The sequence below is a fragment of the Rhinolophus sinicus genome, chromosome 2, assembly GCF_057876585.1.
Source record: "Rhinolophus sinicus isolate RSI-liver-muscle chromosome 2, RSI-T2T, whole genome shotgun sequence".
Classification (NCBI taxonomy): Eukaryota; Metazoa; Chordata; class Mammalia; order Chiroptera; family Rhinolophidae; genus Rhinolophus; species Rhinolophus sinicus.
In genome coordinates this window covers 12,371,213-12,395,930 of record NC_142502.1, presented here as the reverse complement: position 1 = coordinate 12,395,930, position 24,718 = coordinate 12,371,213, and the positions used below count along the sequence as shown (strand labels likewise).

General features: G+C 35.3%; 1 protein-coding gene across 2 annotated transcripts; it reads left to right on the top strand.

Annotated features, from left to right (window-relative positions):
- The first annotated feature begins 5,035 nt into the window (after positions 1 to 5,035).
- On the top strand, positions 5,036 to 10,949 carry LOC109456786 (VIP peptides-like). 2 transcript variants are annotated; one of them, XM_088794051.1, is made up of 6 exons: positions 5,036 to 5,147; positions 7,150 to 7,255; positions 8,058 to 8,147; positions 9,120 to 9,224; positions 9,974 to 10,072; positions 10,888 to 10,949. In XM_088794051.1, the coding sequence occupies exons 2-6, from the start codon at positions 7,152 to 7,154 to the stop codon at positions 10,934 to 10,936; spliced, it is 447 nt and encodes a 148-aa protein (XP_088650177.1). In that variant the 5' UTR covers positions 5,036 to 5,147; positions 7,150 to 7,151; the 3' UTR covers positions 10,937 to 10,949. The 2 variants fall into 2 exon arrangements, with proteins under 2 accessions (XP_088650177.1, XP_088650179.1); XM_088794053.1 differs by having other exon boundaries at positions 5,045 to 5,139.
- Positions 10,950 to 24,718: the final 13,769 nt, after the last annotated feature.

Here is a 24,718-nt window from a genome sequence, read left to right as displayed (position 1 = left end):
TGAACCCAGATCGTTGGTAGCATCGGCCGTCACTTTGTGGAAATGATTTATCATGGAGAACAGAAAACAGTTTATATCTGAGAAAGCGGAAAAAAAAATCCTGAGGACAGGCCGAAATTCCCGCCCGGAAACCCTAGTCTTACTTTATGAATGTATGATAGTTTGTATAAACATCACTTGACTGAGAGCCTTAGGTAGAAAATATGTTTTGCTAATAATAGGGGAAATTATTGAAAGACATGTCAAAGTAGGAAAAAAGCCTGTTTAAAGAGGAAATTCACGTTTTTATATTTAATGAGTTATACACTAAAGTATTCAGTTTTCCCTGGTTTGATTTTCTTGAATCATCCTGACTTTATTTGATTAAAGAACTTCTGATTTACATCAATTTCCTTGAAAGAAAAAAAGGAAACACATTTTTTTTAATTCTGTGAATTAAGATTTTGATTTCACATGGTGCTATAATCCCATTTTATAATGCAGTTTTGCTCTCTAGTTTAAGTTCATAGGAAAATTATAGTTCTTTATTTTTTTTAATTAATTCACAAAAAATGAATTATTTTTCTTTACTTTTGTGTTTTACTGTTATTACGGGAGAAACTGTCTTTATCATTGGAAAAATCTACTGTAGTTAGTTTTGGGGAATACTAAGTGCTTGTTTACACCAAATAATCATCAGCTTTATGTTTTTTTCTTTGGGGTATTTCTGCTTATCATTTACAAATACAAATTTACAAATTTCTGCTACTATCGACAACCTCACTCTGCGTTGCTTTCTTAAAGAAAATTGTTTCACTGACAACTGGGTGACAAAGAGCTAAGGATAAAAAGAAATTCCATATGAAAACCATTTCAAATTCAAGTTTGTAATATTTAGGTTAAAAAAAAAAAAAAAAAAAGTTCCAGGAATTAAGCCACAGGAAGTCTGACAATCAGAGCTTTCAATTGGATAACACATTTCCAGACATTTTGAAATTTAATTCATTTAATTTTTTATTTTTTTGTAACGGGATTAGAAAGTATGACTAAACCTAGTAGCATATACTTTTACTGGATCAGTCTGACTTTGAATGAACCACATAGATGATAAAAGTGCAAGAAGAAAAAAAGGAGCTTTAGATGTGTTGTCCCTTAAGGAACTTAAAAACAAAATTAGAATACATGCATTAGAAATTAAACAATAAATAAATAAATGGAAACCTGGCATTTCACTTTGTTGTCCATAGAGTTTTCCATGCGGCTGCGTTTGCAGGTTAAACTCTGGATAAATGTATGCTAAGTAAACTGCTTTGAGTTAAAAGTCCACCAAGAGACGTATACAAATGCAACTATATCTGAATATTAATTTTGTATCCTGCTACTGTACCAAATTCACTTATCAGTTCTAATAGCTTTTTGGTGGAGTCTGGGATTCTATATATATATAGCATCATGTCATCTGCATACAAAGAGAATTTTACTTCCTCCTTTCCAATATGGATGCCTTTTATTTCTTTTTCTTGTCTGATTCCTGTGGTTATAACTTCCAGAACTACGTTGAATAAAAGTGGTGAAAGTGGGTAACCTTGCCTTGTTCCTGATCTTAAGGGGAATGCTTTTATCTATTCCCCATTGAGCATGATGTGAGTTTATCATATATGGCATGTATTATGTTGAGATATGATCCCTCTATTCCCACTTTGCTCAGAGTTTTTATCATAAATGGATGCTGGATTTTGTCAAATATTTTTTCTGTGTCTATTGATATGACCATGAGATATTTATTTTTTTTATGTTAATGTGGTTTGTGGATATTGAACTAACGTTGCATATCAGAAATGAATCCCACTCAGTTGTGGTGTATAAAGAGAGAAATTAAAGACGATACAAATAAATGTAAACATATACCATGCTCATGCATAGGAAGAATTAATATAGTTAAAATAGTCGTACTACCCAAGGCAATGTATATATTCAATGCAATCCCTATTAAATGACCAATGACAGTTTTCAAAGAACTAGGAATTATAATCTTAAAATTTATACAGAACCATAAAAGACCCCAAATAGCCATGGCAATCTTGAGAAATAAGAACAAAGTGGGATGTGTCACACTACGGGACATCAAATCATACTACAAGACTATAGTAATCAAAACAGCATGGTATTGGCATAAAAACAGACACATAGATCAATAGATCAGAATAGAGAGCCCAGAAATAAATCCATGCCTATATGGTCATTTAATCTACGATAATGGAAGCAAGAAATTACGCTGGGGTAAAGACATTCTATTTAATAAATGGTGCTGTAAAAATTGGACACACATGAAAAAAAATGGAAACTGGACTATCTTCTTACACCATCATATACAAAAATAAATTCAAATTGGTATCAAAGTCTTAAATGTAAGACTTGAAAACAGAAAACTCTTAGAATAAAATATAGCAAGTAAATTTGCAGACATTACCGGTAGTAATATTTCTACTGATATGTCCCCTTGGGCAAGGGAAGCAAAAGAAAAAATAAACGTGGGGGATTACATCAAACTAAACAAGTTTTTCACAGCAAAGGAAACCATCAATAAAATAAAAAGGTATCATACGAAATGGGAGAAGATATTTGCCAACCATACATCAGATAAGGGGTTCATATCCAATATCTATAAAGACCTAATGCAACTTAATACCACAAAAACCAACAACCCAATTAAATATAGGCAGGGGACTCAAAGAGACATGAAGACATGAAGAGACATTTCTCTAAAGAGGACATACAGATGGCCAATGGACATATGAAGAAATGCTCAACCTCACTAATCATTAGAGAAATTCAAATAAAACCACAATGAGATACCACCTAACCCCAGTCAAAATGGCTATCATCAATAATCTATAAACAAGTGCTGGCGAGGTTGTGGAGAAAAGGAACTCTTGTGCACTGTTGGTGGAATTGCACATTGGTGCAGCCATTATGGAAAACTGTCTGGAGGTCTCTCAAAAAATTGTAAATGGAACTACCTTATAACCCAGCAATTCCACTCCTGGTTATATATCCAAAAAAATCCAAAACACTAACTCAAAAAATTTATGCACCCCTATGTTTATTGCAGCAATATTCAAAATAGCCAAGATATAGAAACAACCAAAATGCCCATCAATAGACAATTGGATAAAGAAACTCTGGTATCTTTATACAATGGAGTATGACTCAGTCATAAAGAAGAATGAAATATTACCATTTGCAATGACATGGATGGACCTAGAGTATATCATGCTAAGTTGAATAAGTCAGATGGAGAAAGACAAATACCATATGATGTCACTTATATGTGGAATCTACAGAAAGAGTAAATTAACAAAGAAAACAGAAATAAACTCAGAGATATAGGAAAAAACAAACTGAGGGTTGCTAGGTGGGAGGGGGGTGGGTATGGGGAAGAAGGTATGGATTTAGAAAGTACAAATTTTAATCACAATATAGCCACGGGGATATGAAAGACAGTTTGGGGAATATAATCAATAATGTTGTAAAGATTTTATAGGGAGTCACATGGGCACTTGTCTTATTAGAGACAAGACTTCATGGACGGTGTAGATGCCTGACCACTGCACTGTACACCTGAGGCTGAAGGTGAATAACATGAAACATCAAATATATATATATATATATATATATATATATATATATATATATATATTTATATGTGTCTGTGTGTGTATTTTTAAAATATATATATACATATTTTAAAAATACACACACAGACACACTGACCCACATATATACACACACGGTGCCAAAGAAAAAAAGACTAATTAAATTGTAATACTCAAAATATACCACAAACAAAAGATGAATACAAGTTATCAGTATACATTTTTTTGGCCCCCCAGTTATATAGTCACAAGATGTAGAGCACAGCATAGGACATAGAATCAATGGCAGTGTAACAGAAATGTACGATATAGGAAGAGTAGTCAATTTAACAAGGGTGGTTATCACTTTGAGAGGCATGTAAATGTCTAACTATGACATTGTTTTGACATTCTTTGGAAACGAATAAAAAACTAAAGAAAGAAAAATGAAACATGCCAAAGTGAAAAAAAACAAAAAGCCCACCAATAGAAATTAAGTTTTTATCAAAGTTCAGTAGTCCATAAATGCTTTCCAACTATTCTTTGTGACCACGTGTCAGCTGACTGAGCTGGAAACGTTCAAAGTTGCTGTAGTTGTGGGTGTGGGCGTGTGTTCTGCAGTGGGGGAGAAACTAAATCACTGCGCAGTACAAGGACTTACAACAATGATGGGTATAAACTCTAAATAGGAATATGCTTCCAATCCCCTTGAGGTAGAAGTCTGGCAATTTCCTTTTGAGTCATGGAGATTGTGCGTGTGACTGTGTATCGGGAAAGGTGATATTCTAACTCGTGCTCCTCCTGCTTTTGACATCCGCGTCATGTTGCACGAGCTCCCAGACTCTTTGAAACTCATACTGGGTTAGTTTCCACATAGAGGAATTAAGGACAGAAAGATGGAAAAATCCTTCTAGAGGATTCTCAAATTAGGATAGATCTCAAGAACCATGACATGAATCAGGATCTAAACGAACGGCATAAAAATAAAAAAGGCATAAGGATATTTCATGTTTCATAATAAAGAAGAATTCTATACTTGTAAGCATCATGGACATAGGTGTTTGTTGCTTTGTAAATCTATTCCTTTACATAACGTTCTTATTTTCTGAAGGAAGCCCAGTGTGTGGCTATAACACTATTCATTCTCCTGTATCATTATTGCTGATTAAAGATGAAAACATTTCACATGAAACTTAGTACCTTTTGTTATTTAAAGAAGAGAAACTCTCTGCTTTATCTGTTACATCTTAAGTCACTCACCATAAATATATAAATCAGATATAAGGACAATTGAACAAGAACCTCCAGTCCTATTCATCCCGTGGAAGCACAGCTGTGACGTAGTTCAGAGAGCTTTGTGATTGCTCAGCCCTAAGCACAACCCTATAAAATGAAGGGCCTTGAAATGCTGGTCTGGGTAGAGTGCAAAGCAGCTGCTGGCAATAATACCAACCCTTAGCCAGGACGAGGTTCTGGTTCAGCTCTGAGGGCAGAGAACTGGTGGAGCCAAAGACAAGCTTCCCAGGTCAGAGAGTAAGTACAGAAATGTTTCAACCCTGAAACGTGAAGGGCTTTTTAAAATTATTTTTGTTGACAGACGCTTTCCCTGCTTGCTCTTTTACTCAATACTAACTTTTTTTTAAATTAATGATTACATGTAGGTTTTTGTTTTTTTTTCTTTTTCGCTTGAATACAAATTTTTGACTGAAGGGATCCTTGGGTACACATATTTTTGAAGTTTTCAATTCATTTTTAAGTGCTGTTCTTTCCATGTAAATAGTTGATTATGTGAACCTAGGGAATATTTTTTTTTTACTTTATTTTAAGTTGAAATGCTATGATTTTTATAGACAGAGAAAAAGAGATCTTGAACTTTTAAGTACCTAACTAGAAACTACTTGGAAATATAATGTGTATGTGGATTAGGTGTAAAAACACGTTCTATTTTAGATATAGTTCTCTATTTGTGACAAAATTTATTTCTATGGTAATATGTTTTTCACTGATTTTTTTCGTATTAATTTTCATTATTAATTGAGTTAAATTGTTCAAGCCCATATGTAAGTAAACAAGTTTCCAGTAATATCTATAAAAAAACATGAAAAAATGTATATAAAATAGAATTTTTGTGCTAATAGACATACCGAGTTTTACATTACCAGATGCAACACTTAGTAGAAGAACAATCAGTTTTTTGAAACTCTTAGCAAAGATAGTAAACTTGAATGTCTCAACTCTGTAATAAGAATATTGTACCCAGGATTACTTCTAGAACCATATGAATATGGCATTCAATATATGTGGGCCAACTACGTGCCTGGTGAGAGAACGGCAGCAGTTGAAAGGGATCTCAATTTTTATTCAAGCACTTGTCAGCAAAGGAAATCCTCTTGATTTAAAAAGGAATCATAGTGCCTTTAACTCTTTCTATAAGACGAAAATTGTTTTCCAAACTATGCAAGAAGCTTTAGAAACTTCTACTAGACACTCAAGATTACTGTGTATCTACCAAAAAATAAATTGAAAACATTATTTGTAAAGATATATTTACCCGTAAGTTCATTGCAGCATTATTAATGGTGGCCAGCACATGCAAATGACTTAAGTGTCCTCGGAGACTTGACTGGATAAAAAACTATTGGTACATAGGCACAGTGAAATACTACTCTGTCATAAAAAATGTTGAAATAGCGCCATTTTGGACAACATACACGGATCCTGAGAGTATCATGCTCAGTGAAAATAGTCAGAGAGAAAAGGACCAGAACCGTAAAATTTCAATCTTATGTGAGATTAAAACAGAAAGCAACAAATGAACAATCAAAACAAGGAAAGTCATAGACGGAAGCAACAGTATGTGGTTCCAGAGGCTAAAGGGCATGGAGTAGGGGGTGGATGAAGAGGAGCAAGGGGTCAAATATATGGTGACAGACTGAGACTAGATTATGGGTGGTGAACACAGAATACAACATAAACATAATGTATTAGAGAATGGGACACCTGAAACTAACATAATGTTATTAACAAATGTTACCTTGTGGGGACAGAGCCAGGAATACAGTTTCCAGGCTCTTGGCCTTACGTGGAAAGGTGCTGTCTCAGGTAGTAAATGACCATCAACTGTGATTGGATGGTCGTAGGCTGTGACTGGTTGGCTGTCAGCTGTAACCAGTTGGTCAATTGGCCACTAATATAACTGCCATGACTGCATTGGTTGGTTGGCTGGTGGGCAGGCAGAAAAGAGGATGGCAGGTTGCGAATGATGTGCCTCCTGCTTCCTGTGTGTCCAACCCAGCCACCAGCGAGAATATAATGGTATGACTCCCCTTTCTATGGCTCCATGGGTGTTCCTTTGTGGTCTCACCATATCCTGCGTTCTTATGTGGAGAGCGAGGGCTGAGACTCCACCTGACACCCTGCATGACATAATGCTATTAACCAATGTTACCTCAATAAATTAAAAACAAAAGAATTACCTGTCTGGAGACATTGTGGTTGGAAAATCTGATGTGACTCTCTCCCTTTCGTGGTGCAGAGATGGAAACCCGAAGGAAGCCCCAGCTCCTAGTGCACCTGACACTTTTCAGCGTGCTCTTCTCACAAATGCTGGCTTGGCCTCTTTTGGAAACACCTTTTCTGAAGTAAGTTCTCTTTCAATTCACACAGTGGAAGATTTCATGTTTATCTAACTGAGAATTTCCTTTCTGTTATATAGAACAACTCATTTTGTAAAAATTTGTGTTATTTATTTGTTTGATATATTTTGCAAATTTTCCCCTACCATGTCAAGAAGATTGTTCTTTTTTATATCTCTTACTAAAATTATATTAACACATAAGATTAGAAACCTGACATTGAACCTGAGTGGCTATTCAAAGATAGAAAGATTCTTTGGAGACGATCAATACAAAGCAAAATGTCACACCAAGTTGAACTACGAAGTAATTTTTTTGACAAATAGAGAAAGGAAACAAGTCAATACACAGATCTTGAGAAATGTTTGGGCCAAATGATGCTACACATCAACAAATATACAAATTACTTCCAGTGTTCATATTGAATATTAAAAATGCTTCAAAGTTCTATTTTGTATGAAATCGTTCTTCTTGTGGAATTTAGCTTAGCAAAGCGAAGACATTACAGAGGACGCTTACTTTGCTTAATGCTCAGATAGGGTTGACCTGATTAGCTCTTATGCTTACAACACACATCTTGTGAAAGTTATATGGCATCTAATTTATGGGATAAACCGAAATTTTACTATTAATACTGTCATAACCACAGAAGCCATTGTCAATTATGCTATCCACATTTTGTAAATGGGTGACACTTCTCAAGAGTTTGAGTCTCTAATTCAAATGCTTGTAAAACCAAAAGTGCTGCCTTCTGAGAAAGGAATGTGTTCTACTTCTACTGTCTTTATCCTAACATATTTGGTGACAGAAAACCATTTGAAGGAGCAAATGAACTTGATCCAGCTTTACTAACACCAGACACTGACATCTTGCCAAATGCATTTGCTGGAAATAACAGGTGAGTTCATTTTATTGAGTTTTATTTTAGAAAATGTATCTCTGAAGTATAAAGGTTTTATTTTTGTGTCTCCATGAAGCTATTCCTGCAGCATAACACTGCAGGTTTCCACGTGTCATGGCTTCCTCCAGCCTGACTCACTGCAGCTCTTGCAGCTGTCCATGATGTTCATGTGCAGAGGTAGCAGCAAGCCAGGATGAGCCATCACTCACTTACATTCTGTTGCGCAAATTGTCAACATTAGAAATACTAATTCTAGTAAAACTTCAGTATTTAGGATTCCATGATAGAGGAAGTCCTAAGGCAAGTGTTTCATTTCTATGTAAAGGAAATATGCCTAATAATAAAAGCTACTCATTCACAGATGCATTTGTCAAAAGCAGCATTTAACTAGAGACAGAGAAACTCTATACTGAAGACAAAAAATAAAAGCTTCCTTCTTAGGACAGAAAAGTTGGTTGATAGGTCCTAAGATACTCTCTAATTTAAAAGATTTTGTTTCCAAATATTTCTGGAGAAGAAAAAGCAAAAAGCATAATAGTGTTTCTATTAAAATCAGAATAGTTTTTTTCTAACATGTCCTTACTCATGGCACATGAATAAAGCATTACGAATGAATCAATCAATCAATCAATCAATTAAAAAATAGGAACCAATTTTAATATATTTTCCCACCAATATGTCTCAGAGAAGATTTAGTTTGAAAGATTCCATCAGTGAGCATTTATACAGAGGTATCCTTCTAAAAAAGCTAATTTATTTTATTTTCAATATTTTGGCTGGAAATATATAAAATATCTTGACATAAATCACAAGAAAATATCTTTTACTAGGTTAAGATATCCTTCTGGACTTAACTTGCACAAGAAATATTCATAATAAGCTGATTAGTTTCTTTCTTATTCATTGAGCCAAAATAATATTTTAGAAAGACATTTCTAAAATAATAGTATTCTTTCTTCCTTGTTTTAGGAATGCCAGACACGCTGAGGAAATTTTAACCAGCGAGTATAAAAGACTCTTGAGCCAACTTCCTGCCAAAAGACATGTTGAGTCCTTTATCAGAAAAAGAGATAGGTAAGATTATTTATTTTTTTCAACACATTAGAATTATTTAATCTGCAAATTATATTTTTGCTGTTCACCATTTATTTCTTTTGCTCCAAATAGATAACTCTTGATAATATTCAATGTAGTTAAAAATAATTCATATTCTCCAGTAAAATATACCAGTCCGATGCATTAGAAAATCAGGCTTTCTTGTAATATAATACTCACTGGTTCAGAGACACTACTTTACTAAATAGCAATCATTTGTAAATCTGCAATCAAATTGAACTTTACATGGTAAAAATCAGATATAGTATAAAAATAAACAAATTTTAGGGTTAACCATAGTATCTGTTTTTTAACTTCTTGTTCAAACCAAATATTAGAAGATTCTTTCTTTAACTGGACAATAGCTGAATATTTACTAAGTACTATTTCGGTTGAATAGCTTTTTTAAAAGCACTTATTTTTAAAGAAATTTCCTCCTAATGGCAGAACACAACTTCAAATATTTCCCCATTTATATTATTTTATAAATTATTTGCTTATTTACTACAGAATATGATTTAACACCACCCCAGAAAATGCCAAAATGTGTTGGATTATTCCTAGTTTCTCTATTTTTAGGTTGTGGTGTATTTTTCTTTTAGTATTTTTGTGAAAGAAAGTGAGTTGGGTGTTGGAATTCTTTTTTGTCTGACCCAAGATATTTGGAACTTTGTTGTATTTACCATTTCTTGTTAAAACTCTGATTTCTGTTTCCTGATATTTCATAGCGATGACAACTCAGAGGACAACGAGACCATACCTCCGTCGGATGAAAATGCCATTAAGGAATTAACGCTGAAACATTTATATGAAGCTCTTGGTATTAGGTAAAGACGGACAAAACTTGGTAAAATGACAAATTATAAATGACTTTAAAAATAAAAACTACGTGATTGAAACTTTTCTATCTCTCTGCCTCACTGTCTATCTACACTCTTTGAAGCAGTAATTCTCAATGTTGGCTGCCATTAGACTCCCCTGGAGAATTGTTAAAATACCGATGTAGGGCCTTACCCAAAACTCATGGCCAGGAAATTAGTACCTCTAGAAGTATGGCTCTAGACATTGGTATTTTCTAGGGCTCCCCAGCTGATTCTACTGTGCTTCTAGAGTTAAAAATGGTGAGTGTTGAGGTATGTAGTCTGAATCTGGAAACAGGTTTTATCAATAGTGCTGATATTTAAAACATGTAAAGCATTTTCAATTAGCAATTTGGAATCACATTGAACTCCCTTATTCGCATTTTCAAAACCTGATTTTACTAAATTCATCCTTGAGTTCTTTTGTGTGTGAGATCCTATAAAACCTGTTTCTCTCTGTGGTGATAGATATCGGAAATAACAAGAAGTGGGATGATCTCTCTTTATATTCCAATTATTTTTGTTTAGATGGTGAATACTAAGCACAATCCTACTTGAATGAGTTCAGACAAGATGACTCTATTTGACCCAAGATTATAATTTTGTAAGAATAGTTATGCTACTTAAGGGTTGAAGAACAATTCATAGATAATAACTAACCTCAAAGATAATTATTTAGCCCCCAGAACACAGATAATAGTATAGGTTACACATTATCTCTTCTTTAGATTCTTTCTCATCTAAGAGCCTTAACATGCACAATGTCTCTTTCTGGTTGGCAGCGATGATGACACTTTACAAATGATGAAAGAGATCTTTGGACAATGCTGATGACAGCTCCCCAAGGTGGGTCTGACATCTGAGTGTTTTATTTTATTCTTACCGCAACCATTCAGTTATTTAAGTAGATAAGAGTCACTTAATGAGATACATCTTAGAGTTCTCACAATGTGACCTCATCTAACAAGGATACTTCGATCTGAAGAGAATTCCAAGCCAGTAGACAGCTTAAACGATTCCTGCAGGGTGGTGATCACCTAACAGAGAAAGCTAAGAAGGAGGAAACAGTTTGGTATCTCCTAGTTTGCTCAGTCATATTCCCATCCTTCTGTAAACATATAACACAGTGGAGACTGACTCACACTAATGAGAAACACTGTCTTTCTTTGGAGAATCCAGCCATGCTGCTTTTGTTAATTCAATGTTGAGTCCCACAATTCACTGCTAGCACCTCACTGAAGTAAAGGAAATACGAGCAAATTACAGCATGACTCGTTATTGTGAAAATAGCAAGGCACTCTGGGTCTAATTGTATTACTGAAATACAGCAAACTTCTTGCAGCAAAAGTCCAATTTAGGTTATTTTCCCTATAAAGTGAATGTAAGTACTATGACTCCAACAGCAGTCATTGTAAAATATATTTTGAAAAGAGAAAGTGGAAATAGGTTTTTTTTGTTCGTTAACTGATAAACTTGTTATCACAGTTGTTTTTATCTGTACATGGATACAAGACATATTTCTAACCTGAGATACTTTAAGGTTGACATTAGCCCATAAAAAATATTTATGAGACTTTGCAAGTGCTTAGTCATCACTGTATCAGAGGTTGGCATAATTTTTCTTCAAAGGCTATGCAGTAAATATTTGTGGTTCTGTGGCCTATATGTTTTCCATTATAGCCCTTCAGCTTTGCTATAATAGCATGAGTGCTACCAAAGATAATATGTAAAATGGAAGAGATTTATTTACAAATAAAACTTTATTTGTAAAACGTGAAGGTAGGCAAGATATCTAACTATGTCAAAGAGAGTAAACTAGATTAGCTAAGACCTAAGACAATTAATGGTCTTTCTTCAGTTCCTGAAGGAAATATCTAAGGTTTTCATTGGAGTCCTCAAGAGTGGACAGGGTGTCTGGGAGGACACGTGCACCATTGGTTGCTTCTGTCCCTGATTACCCCTTCACCTCTAACAGAGATACAAAGCCAGGGGTTCTGGATCTGCCCATTCTTTATTATAAAAGGATGTTTCAGAGAAACAAGTCCCGTTGCTCAAACAAGCTATGTAATCACCACACATAGCTTCTAAGAAGAATATTTATAAGAAGAAATCCTCTCCTTTCAATTAAGAAATACAATACACACTAAAACACAAAGGAGGATAAATCACCCAGGTTTTTTTAGTTGTTTGATCATTTATGTGATTCCATCCCCCCGCCCCCCGCTTTTTTTTCCCTTTTTTGAATGGATAGGACTGAATAAATCATTTTGACTGAAAACCTTGAAGCTCGATCATTTGTGAAAACATAAATGGGTAATTATTAATGACTGACCAGCGAGCCCCTCTTATGGCAGTTCCATTTGTGACAAACAGTCCTTTGGCAGATTCCCTCTTGATATTACAGAACACTATCTCCTCTGACAGGCTGTTGACAGGGCAAAGAGAAACTGAAGTGTATCAAGTGAGTGGAAAATGAATGAAAGTAATATGCTGTAAATAAAAATGTTTTTACACATGTATACCAATTCTTTCTTTTTCAGAATTCTTGAAGAAAAATGATTAGGTGAAGTAATTATGCTTTGATTTCTACATAAAAAATTCAATAAAAGCACTTCAAAATCAAAACTAACTAAAATACTGTGTTCTTTATGCTGTGACTTATTTTATTCCAACATAATAACTATTGCTTACATTGCAAATATTATTTCAGAGTTCTTAAATTTACCTTTAACTCATGAAAGTTCTGGAATTCCAGAGCCTGTATATCTTTTCTAAAAAATATCTATTTAACACATCATAAAAGAAAGGTCCAATGTCAGAAGCAGAGGCCATTTTGGAGGCCATATCTATTTCATGATAAGTAAATTATATGAGGCGTAACGGAAGGGTAGTAATAGAGCAAAACTGATGTGTGTATTTATATATCGTACTTAACTATTCAGAAGAGTGGAGCAGATAATCAGTGTCTCCAAATTTGAATGTTAAGCAGATGGAATGCTATGTTAAATAAATCTCAAAATGTCTAAGAGAACACCAACAAAATAAAAATTCTTTCTTCAAAAAGTATTTTCAAAAAATGTTATGCGTTCCCACATCAGCAGGCAAACTTTATTTTGAATGGGATTAACAGTCACTCAAATTTAAATCCCTAATTGCTAAAGACTCTTTTATACTGTAGTGTTTCAATGAAGGAAAATGGCCTCTGCTTCTGACATTGGACCTTTCTTTGATGATGTGTTAAGTATGTGAAGAATGTAAACTGAGTAGAGCATTTGTTTTTCAGTAATATTTTTTTACATAATCACTCAAAAATGTTACATACCAACCTCCATCAATGAAGGTACACTTGGAGACACAACTATTTTCCCAAAATGATTCCATGAAATTACGTATAGAAAATAAAGATATTTGATTGTCATTGCAAATAATTTCGATTGTTTTGATTAATTTAAAGGAAATGGCATTACCTTGTTTTAGCACTAAAGTTGTATGCACTAGATAGGTCTTTTTGATATGTAAGGTAGGACTATCTGAATGTTTTATTATGTGTGAGTCCTAAAATAACAGTGACTTAAATAAGAGAGAACTTCCTTACTCACATTAGGCCAAAAATAAAATGTCAAGGGATAGTATGATGGTTCAGTTCCATGAAGCCCTCAGAAATCTAAACCCCTTCCTGGTCACCTTTCATCTCCTAGGGCACGACACTTCTCCTCAGAATCCAAAGTTGCAGCTGGAGTTCCAGCCATCATATCTGCTTTCTTGCAGCAGGTGGAGGAAGAGGCAGGGGAAATAAGAAAGAAGAGAGAAAGCAAACGTAAATACTGGTTCGGCTGATACCTTATGTTAACATCTCCTTGAGGAGAACATAGTTTTATGGTGATAGTCTTTTGCAAAAAAGGCTGGGAATGTTTTGTTTAGTTTTTGTTTTATGTGCCCCACCAAAAACTGGAATTTTATTAATATAGAGCAAACAAAATGTTATGTGAAGACGTTTTCTTTTTTAAATTCAGGCTATGGATCTTAAATTCTAATGAAGAAGTCTTAAAGGAATGATACAGCAAGTGGGAATCAGAAAGATCCCAACCATTAATGATGAACCAATATTATCACAAGGCGAAGCATTGCTCACTTTCCTTTGCGACAATTAAAAAACATGGCTACATAGTGAGAGTCTACAACTACAAGTAACTGCAAAGTGGTTTACACAAGTTGAGGTGAAGTTGACTAATTATGTCTTTTTTTTACATCTGATTTCACATATTATTAAATATTTAAGTGACTTTTCTACACAAAGCACTGCAGTGAAAATAGAAAGATTCCAGATGTTATTTACACACAAGAAATTTATAAAGATCAAATTGGGCCATAGTAGTAGCACAATTTGATAATAAATCTAAAGAATTTCATTTTATTTTATTAATTTAAATACTTTTCAACTTCTTTCCTATACTTTCAAGAACTGTATATTGAATGCCTCTGATTTGTGATGTAGATATCTGAGAGTAGGTTTGTGGGCAGAGGGAACAGCAAGTTCCAACGAGAAAGGGTCCTGGCACATCTGGACAGCAAGGAGCGCAGTGCAGCCGGAGCCGTGTGCACTGGAAAGGGCTGAGCAGGAGATGAGGTGAGAGAGACGTCACCAAGGACCAGACCTCGTGGGGCCTCAGGACCCCCGAAAGGACTCGAGGCCTGAGATGAGGAGATGGTACAGAGTTTGGGACAGGCTGTGACATTATCTGAATTCTATGTTATAGGGTCATTCAGGCTGCTACACTGGGAATAGGGTGAAGGGCTGGAGGGGTGCTAGTGATGGAAACACGGAGACAAACGAGGAGGCTACTGCCATGAGTCAGGTGAAAGACGACGGTGGCTACCAGGGCACAGACAGCGCAGGTGGGGAGCAGTGGAGTCTGAATACGTCTTGAGAGTGAGTCACATATAAATTGAGGATATGAAAGAGCAAAGTCCAGAATGTTTCCAGGTAAATCACCTGAGCAACTTGAAGGATGAACACGATGGGAGGAAGGAGCTTCCAGCACAGGATGAGGATTTCAGATTTGGACATTTCAAAGCTGATGCTGAATAGAGTTGGGGACACACCTGAGGAGTCCTGAGGAGATGCTGTGCTGAAGACAAACAGTTGGGAGGCTTCAGTATGTAGATGTGATTAAAAGGCACAATCATGAGATCACCAAGGGACCTAATGTAGCTGACAAAGCATCTCAACACGTGATCCCTGGGTAGGTTCATTCACTCGGCTGCCACAACAAAGGACCACAGAATGGGGTCTCAAATATCAGAAGTTATTTTCTCTCAGTTCAGAAGCAGATGTCCAAAATCAGGGTGCTGCCCTTCTGACGACTGAGAAGGACTATCTGACCCATGCCCTTCCCTGGCTTCTGGTACTTTTCTGGCAATTCTTGACCTGTGGAAGCATCACCACGCTCTGCCTTAAAGTTCACATGTTGTTGTCCCTGTTTGCGTGTGTGTGTGCATGTGTGTACATGTGTGTATGTGTCCAATTTCCCCTTTTCAGGAGGACACTTGGCATAATGGATTAGGGCCCATGCTAATGACTATTTCGACTTGGTTATTCCTGTAAAAAAATCACCTATCTCCAAATAAGGCCACATTCTGAGGTACTCGGTTTTAGGATTGAATTGAATTTGGAGGGACACAGTTCAGCCTATCACACTGAAGCTCTCCAACTTTACTAGGCTGGGATATTGAGGAAAAAATGCGGTAAAAAGGAAAGAAAGAAGAAGCCAGTGAGTTAGGAGTAAAATAGGAGAAAAACAGGAAAGTGTGCAGTTTTGTAAAACAAGTAAGAAAGTCCTCCAAGGAAGAAGGCGTCATTGACAATGTTATGCTGCTGCTATGAAAAATAAGAATTACTAACTGGTATTTTAAACAAGTAATATTAAGGAACCTACTATGTGCTCAGCACTGTTCTATGTTATGGTGATACAACAGTGACCAAAACACAGACAAAATTCTGCCCACATGGAGCTTACAATCTATTGGTTAAAACAGATGAGACAAAAAAGTAGTTAAGGAAAATAATATTGTGTTAGAAAGTGATGAGTTCTGAGGAAAAAATTTAATGCACACAAAGAACATATTAAATGTTAAAATTTTTTTTGGAAATGTTGAAATTTAACATGATGTTCCCAGAGTAGTCTTCCCAATAAAGTGAATTTTTTAAAAAAAGAACAAAAACAGAAAGAAATGAGCTATCTCTATGAGAAAATCATTGTAGACAGAAGGAATTCCAGACGGAAAAGCCCTGAGCTTGGGGCTTACCTAATATTATAAGGAACAGAGAGGTCAATTTGACTGAAGGGAGAATGATTAAGGTACAGTGTAAGAGAGAAAGCCAGAGATGTTTTAAGGAACGGGACTGCATATTAAATCACAGGTCATAGCAAAACTTTGGTTTTCATTTTGAATAAGATGGGAAGCCATGGATACAATGGCTCCCTCCCTGCACAGCCTAAAAAGACACCTGCCTTCAAAATCTTGATCTGCAAACAGTGATCTCAGACTTTCTAGCTTCTCTTTTGTTTTGTTTTCCATTCCATCCTTCCTTCTTTTTTTTCCCTTCCTTTCTTCCTTCCTTCTTTCCTTCCTTCCTTCCCTTCTGTTTTCATAAATTTTCCAAACAGACCTCAGTTAATTGTTGCAGGTACTATTACAAATATTGAACATGAGTGAACAACCGAGGATATCTAGGTATTTGAGGGAAACTTGAAGAAGGAAGGGCCAACTTTAAAAAAAATGAATATGGCTGAAAAGAAATGTCAGAGAATAAAAACAAAATCTTAAAGATAATCTAAAAATACTGCATAAATAAAACAAGGCCTTGATGCAGGAACAGTAAAGAAAATGCTCTTGGACTGTGAAATTGCCTAAATGAAAATAAAATTTAACAGAAGTGTTGTATGTAAAATCAAGCAAGTTGCCTCCAGTATTAGAGATAAATTATAAATTTTAAAAAAATGAGACATAGATAATCCAAACAAAAAGTCTTCTATCTGATAAAAGAAGTTTTAGAATAAGAAAAAGAAGAACCTCGATGGGAGAACACAATTAAGGAAATATCAGAAAAGTCATTTCTACCGTCCCTACGTTATACTTATTGTGACATCCGACCACATGCCTATTTCACTTCTCAATAAATGCATATTCTACAGCATATAAACTGTCCCAGAATATCTAATTATTAATAGTTTGTTGAATTTCTCAGTTTGAGTCAAGTTATCAAGTAGTCTAATTGACTACATTCTTTTGTGAAAGGCACAAAATGTTCCGTTATAATTGGTTGCAAAAGTGGCAAATTAACTCTTAAAATGTCTTTACACATCCTAACCATTTTCATATTTACGGCTTCTGGGGGTGATAAATTCCAATACTTAGTTTTCTAACATCTCTGTAAGAATTAAATTGAATCTATCCAGTCTAATAAGCAGAGCTACATATTTTCTTACTCTATGTAAAAAAGAAAAAAGAAAAAAGCAACCACCTATATATTACCACATACTGTCTTATTATTAAACTAACACACACCTCCTGTTTCCGGATTTCAGATGCAGAAACTCTATTCTACAGGCTATCTCAAATATAAGAGACTAACAATTGTATACTAATATCTGTGAATTACTGAGACCCTTGGAGCCACACATTTCAGTAGATTTAGATTTCAGAGAAATACAATCCACTTATTTATTTGCCTGTTCTTGTTTAGGGCTCCAAACTTAAATGGTGCCCTCTCTGGTTACCAGAGCAGCTGCACTTGTTTGAAAGGACAGAAAGGGGAAAAGACACATGAAAAGCATCTGCCTTTTCACAATCCTGTGTTGACAGCTTTCTCTTGTCCATTGTTAGAGAGAAAACATTTCCTTGTTCCTTCTCTTTTCCCTCATGTAATTGCAAGTCTCCTGCCAGATGCATCTCCTTTCAGACTTTAACTTTTCTCATTTTTACCCCACACAAATGTGTTCTTTCTTTTTCTCCTCCTTGGATACTTGCGTGGTTTCATAATTTTGCTTCTCTCTCTGGCTCTTCTGTTGCCTGTAGACTTGTGGCTTCACGCACCAGGGCATGTCTCTCTGCTTCTTGTCTTACCCACATGTTACCCTCATTTGTTCCAGTGACAGAAAATCATATAGATTTCCCAAGATTTCTTCTTGTCTTCAGATTGTCTTTCTATTAGGCCTTAGACACACAGGTCATACTTGTTAAGCCATATTTCTTAGTTGACACTTTAATTCTCTTTCTCGTTACAAAACCTAGAATCTTTGAGTGAGAAGCTGCCGTTGCATGAGATTATGACCTAACAACTAGGGAAATAACTATGCTGTTACTTTTAGTTTATACTCCAAAGACATTTTTTTCATACCTTCATATGCAGATAAAGAAACTTCAGTCATATTTTTGTAAAGTTGAGTAGAGATGAATGAGATAGAGGTTTGGAGCAGCAGGCATGTGTCTAAAATGAGAATTTATCAAAGAAGGGTAAGCCTGAAATTGTGTGCAGGTACTGAAGAGTAATGGAATAGAACTGAGAAAAATTTAATTTTCAATTCATGTTGCTGATTAGAGGAGTGTTAGCTTGAAAATGTACCTTCAGAGTAAAAGCAAATGGTAAATAATGGGTGATAGCATAAGTTGGTTACATGCAGGGGCAATTATAGTAATGTTATTTTAAAACATTAAGATGAAACAATATGATAATTTAAAAATGAAATATAAATATTTTATTACTTGAATGTTATTTATCAAATTGTGGGATGTAACTGTCAAGTTGTTTCTAACTGGAAGAATGTTTGGAAACTGAATAACAATATAACAAATTTGTGTTGATATAATTTTATGGGGACCGTATTCATTTAAAGAATTGTAGGTATAGATGTAAATTCCACTTTTTGTCAAGGTTCACACTTTCTTTTGGTACGTAGTCCATATAAAGCAGCAACAATAATAAGTATTGGAACAAATAATACGGCAGAAATAGCAAATGTGTTCTTAGCCCCTGGCTCTCAGTGGGGTACTAATGTCAGGGGCTAAACAGGAGAGACTGTTTCTCAGTGGGTAACATCCAGGTGACCAACACCTTCCACCCCTTAGCAATTGAATAAACTAGAAAATCAGTGTCATTACTCACTGTGCGTTTGTGACGAGCAAAATGCTAATTGCTGATTCTTCCTCTATTTCCTACTATGAGAAGGAAAACAACTCTAAAGGGGTGGGTGACAAGCCAATAACACATGCAATTGTTCTTTGGTCTTCCCAGAGTTGGGAAAGTGCTAGCCCGTGTGATGGAATGGCTTTGGAGTGTGAAGATGAATGCTTAGGAACGTTCTATACCTTCTGATGTCCCTCTCTGTCCTCACTGGCAACCAGGAACTCATTCTTGGCTTTGACAATGAAGGACCAGTCTGACTGTGAAGATGAAGTATCAGAATAGAACTGAGAGCCAGGCCTGTCCCAGAACCACGGAGAACAATACAGCAGGGCAACCTACGTGCCTGCACGTCATGTCAGCATGTGATTCATGGGCGGACACAATTTTAGCGCCTTCTCCGTTTTCACCTGCTTAAGGTTTGAGATACTACAAGAAAGAATGGAGCCAGTTCGCCATTGAATGAAGGATTCGTGAGGACATCAGTCTCCCACCTGGAATGCACGAGAATAACTTTAGCTTTAGGACACTGAAATGAATGCTTAGAAACAGCACTGCACGTCTCCAGCTGCTGGCAGGCCCAAAGCAAGGTGAACTTTGCCAGGAATCAAACACCGAGGGTATTACAGTGGGAGCCTGTTTGCAGCAGGGCTCCTTCCCCAGGGCCATTCTGCAGTTCGGAGCTGCCAGAGGCAGGGCTTCTGTTTGGTCTCTCGGTGTGGTGACCTTTCTCTGGTCCTTTTGCCAACATTGGGCCAGAACTTCTGCCCAGAAGGGAGTTGAATGGCCTCAAGGGCCTGCCTCAGCTTTGGTCAACAATCCATTGCTGCCCCACGTTTAACTGCAAAGATCCCTTGCTTATTCTTACCACTCATAGATCAACTCAGAGACAGAAATAGCTGATCCTGGCTTCAGTTTAACTAACACTCAGTGAATATTGACTCTCAGCATTTATTTTTTCCTGAAACAAAACTACATGTGTTCACACAAATGGGTTTCTATTCCATGCTTAGATTTTTCCATATATATTTTTCAGTTATTTCCCTAATGAATTTAATATTTATTTCTGGATATAAGAATACCTGATTTTATTGCATATGTGTTTTCCTCATCTACAGTACTGTTTATATCAGGTGAATATAGGAGAACATATTGATGATTATAATTTCAAAAAAATTTTTCAGATATTTCTGTGGTATGTGTGCGTGTGTGTGTGTGTGTGTGTGTTGAGTGTGTGTGGTGTATTAGAATGAGTGGTTATATTTTGGAAATTAACACCTTATCAAATATAGTTTGCAAATATTTTCTCTCATTCTGAGAACATAGTTTAGCTACAAGGTTAAAATTTAAAGTTAAGGATAAAAATGTAGAAACTTTGTTATTAATTCTAGTGAAGTTCTTTGGGGGTTTTGTGTAATCGTAGTTAATGTGCTTTTGCAAGCAAAGGTCAGTTCCAGAAAACATAATGATAGATAACAAAGCTGTGCTTGAGTGATTGAAAGGTAGTATCCCTGTGTTCTGCAGGAATCAGGAGACTGGCCGAATGTAAAGATAACAAGAAGGAAAAACCTCAGGCTCCAAGAAGTCTACACTCACAGGAGATGCCTTCTTAGATGCCATGGCAACTCAGAAGTGACTCAGGAATCCTGGGGACCTGCCCTCCACCTCAAATCTCTCACTTCCCTTATCAGATTTAGAATCAATAGCTCTCCCTTGGCATGTGAATGTCCCTTTCAAACCCCTTAAACCCTCCTGCTTTCCTCTTTGAGGAGACAGATTTGAGTTTTTCTCCTGTCTTTTCATTTGCCTGTCTCTGGAACTCAATTCCTTGTTGCATACCCCTTGCTTCAGTGATGGTTTTGTTGTTCGCTGGGCATGCAAACTTGGATTCGGTTACAATTCTACTGGTTGCTTTTCCATTCTTTGCTCTGAAAAAAGCTTTTTAGTTTGATGGAGTCCCACTTCTCTATTATTGCTTTTGATGCTTGTGATTTTTGTTTTATATTCAGAAATTCATTGCCAACTCATATGTCAAGCATGTCTTTCCCTATGTAATCTTCCAGGGATTTTACAGTTTCAGGCCTTACATTTAAGTCTTTCATCCATTTTGAGCTTATCATTGTGTATAGTGTAAAGTAGGGGTCCAATGTCATTTTTATGTTTTGCATGTGGCTATTCAATTCTCCCAACACCATTAGTTCAAGAGACGATCTGTCCCCCATTGTTACCTTTCTCAACCATCAGTTAATTGCATACTTCTGGGTTTATTTCTGGGATCTCTATTCTTTTCCATTGGTCTATATCTATCTTTATGCTAGTACCAGACTGTTTTAATTACTGTAACTTTGTAATTTATTTTGAAGTCAGGGAGTGTGATGCCTCCAGCTTTGTTCTTTTACAAGATCACTTTGGCTATTATTGGTCTTTCATGGTTCTACATGAATTTTAGGATTTTTTTCTATTTTTTGTAAAATATCAAACCTCTACAACTTATTAACAAAAATTCTCAAATAACCCAATTAATAAAAATGGGCAAAAGACTGTTTTATCTGTAAATACTTAAGAGAAACTCTTTAAGATGTAAGGACTTTTCAAAAAATATAACCACAATACTATTGTCACACCTAAAGACAACAATTTTGCTGTCTTTACTAAATTTTGTCTAGATAGTATTCAAGCTTCTCTGATTATATCATAAGTGTATTATTTCAGTTGGTTTGTTCACATCATGATACAAAGTTTATGCATTATGTGTAGTTGATATAGCTTTTAGTCCCTGTTAACCTATGATTTTCCTTCCCCATTTCTTCTTGCCAGGTATTAGTTGCAATTTCCCATAAACTGGGTAGCAATCCCATGGCATTGTTTAAATATGTTCTTTTACTTCATGAATTTCCCATGAACTGGGAAGTTAGATCTCAAGGCCTCACATTCTTTTTGGGGAGAATATTTCCTAGGAGTTTGTGTGCCCTTCCTACTGCATCACATCAGGTGTTACATACTGTCTGGTTGTTTCCATCTCTGTGATGTTAGGATTCCTCTGTGAGGTTATGTGTGATCCACCTGATACATCCACTCTAAGGTTCCCTATCAGCCTTTCATGTGACGATTTTAACAACCATTGATAAATGTTTCCTAGAGGTATATTTCATCAGGGAAAATACTACGTATTATATCTTTCTTTCTGCATTTCTTAGTATTTCAAAAAGAAGAATGTTCTCTCATCAACTATTAGGTTATGCTTACATGCATTTTACACAGAAAAGGCAGAATAAATGTTTAATTCCCAAATTATTTCTAATAAACTAGGACCATTTATATATTCTTATGAAGAACTTTTCAGTATAGCAAGAAATAGATAAAAGTTTTAGTTTAATTGTATTTCCTTATTTTGCAGTAAGAGAGAGTTATTTGGGGTTGATTTATTTAGTGTTCATTTGGTTGTATGTAGTACTGAGTGTATAATCCCCTTGTAGGAGATATGATTATCATCTAGAAGTAATTTATAATGCAGCAATACGATCATCTAGGATGGTGACAGTGAAGACCTAGTAAACTAGAGAGGAGGAAGAAAGAACATGACAAACTTTTCTTTTACAAGGTGGTTTGAAATGAGATGGAAACATGGAGAAAAGAGAATGGGGTAGAGTAACAAGGGGCAATACTTTTCTTGGTAAACTGTCTGGTAGTGGTTTGTTTTTTAGAAGATTTATTTTTGTATACTAAAAATAAAATAAACAAGAATAGATAGGTGCGTGCAAATAGGAAATACTTAATAACACAACACACTGAAGCAGAAAATAAAGAACTAACCCAGTATATTCAATAGAATGTTTTGACTATGTGTACTTTCAGGCTAAAGGCAAAAAGAGTGGTAAACAAACTAGTAGTTGGTAGGTTTATTTTTCAGTAGTATAGATTAGAAATTCTAAAACTACTTAATAGGTATTCTAGGATTGAGAACATATGTAAATGAATTAAGCATAGTAGAAGTCAGGAAAAGGGCATTACAAAAATTGAAAGAGACAAGAGTTTGGGACTGTGTAGAAAAACAAATATTATCATGAACTACATCCTTCAATATTCTACCTTGACCTGCCTTTATTCCACCTGCCATGATTTTTCCTGTATTGTTTCTGCTAGTTCCTTCTCTCTAGTAATATTTTAGCAACTGACAACAATTATTCAACTCAATGGATTCCGATTTGGTTTATAAGTTTATACTACATATATTTTTATTTGGCAAGAGACTTTATAGCCCAAACATGTCATGCTTAGAGTTTTTTTCTTTGTAAATCTGACAAGCAGAATAATTTAAATTATATATATATATATATATATATATATATATATATATATATATATATAATCGTATGCTTTGTCAGAATTTGAGGTATGTTTTTAAAATTAGAAATATTTTGCACAGCCTGAGTGAGAGGGAGACCCAAGTCAGGGAAGTGTGGATTGTTAGCACAATGAATGGATTGGGTGTGGCCAATCATAATTCTCAAAGAGGCATTTTAGTTAGCATAATTCCAGGTGACCTGACAAAAATTCAGAATCACAGGGATGTCTCCTTTTCGTCTCTTTTTCTTTGGGAGGTGGGGAGAGGAGGGTAGAGAGAAATAAAAGTACTGCCTACTTTCATATATATGCTTTTTCATTTTGACATTTATGTATTTTTGTGGACCAGGACACGTATAATGTTATCATCTAAATTGGAACTGAGGTCAGGAAGAACCAAAAGTCTTTATACTAGTAGGTGCTAAACACCCAATTAAAGTAGTTACATACTATGAATTGTAATCATTGCTCACTGAATTTCATTATAAAGATCTACAAATACAAACACATAGGCAATCTTGTAATCTCCAAAAGGTAATGATGGCTATCTCAGCAGAGGTCACAGTTGATTGTAAGGTGATTAGAGAGATGGAACACACTTGCCATATTGAATATGGCACTCTTCAGGGTGGATCAAAAGTGAATGGATAAAGAAAGAATCAATGTAATAAACTTAAATGGGATGAAAAAAGCAAAAATTAGCTGTAAATTGCAGTGATTCTGCATATATTTTAGAGGTAAATATTTTATTTTTATTTTACAAAAAAAAATATCCATACAGAAAAAATTAAAACTCAATCTTTACCTCACACAATACAAAGATTAACGTGAATGGATTATAGGATTAAGTGTAAAATCAAGAACTATAAAACTTCTAAAAGGAAACAGGAGAAAATCTTTGCAGACTTAAATAACCAAAGTTTTCTTAGACAGAACTAAAAAAAAAAAAAAGTAGAATCATTAAAGAAGAAAAAAAGTAACTTGGACTACATGAATAATGAATATGGGAAACTTTTGCTCTTTTATGACCACCATCAGTAAAATAACAAGCAAAATCGAGTCTGGAAGAAAATATATGAAATGCA

What these genes read in the sequence shown, in the direction of transcription:
- LOC109456786 (XM_088794051.1), top strand. Translation starts at nt 7,152, where the DNA reads ATGGAAACCCGAAGGAAGCCCCAGCTCCTAGTGCACCTGACACTTTTC. An exon ending in GCATTTGCTGGAAATAACAG is followed by an intron (nt 8,148 to 9,119) that starts GTGAGTTCATTT and finishes TCCTTGTTTTAG; the next exon opens with GAATGCCAGACACGCTGAGG. An exon ending in TTTATCAGAAAAAGAGATAG is followed by an intron (nt 9,225 to 9,973) that starts GTAAGATTATTT and finishes GATATTTCATAG; the next exon opens with CGATGACAACTCAGAGGACA.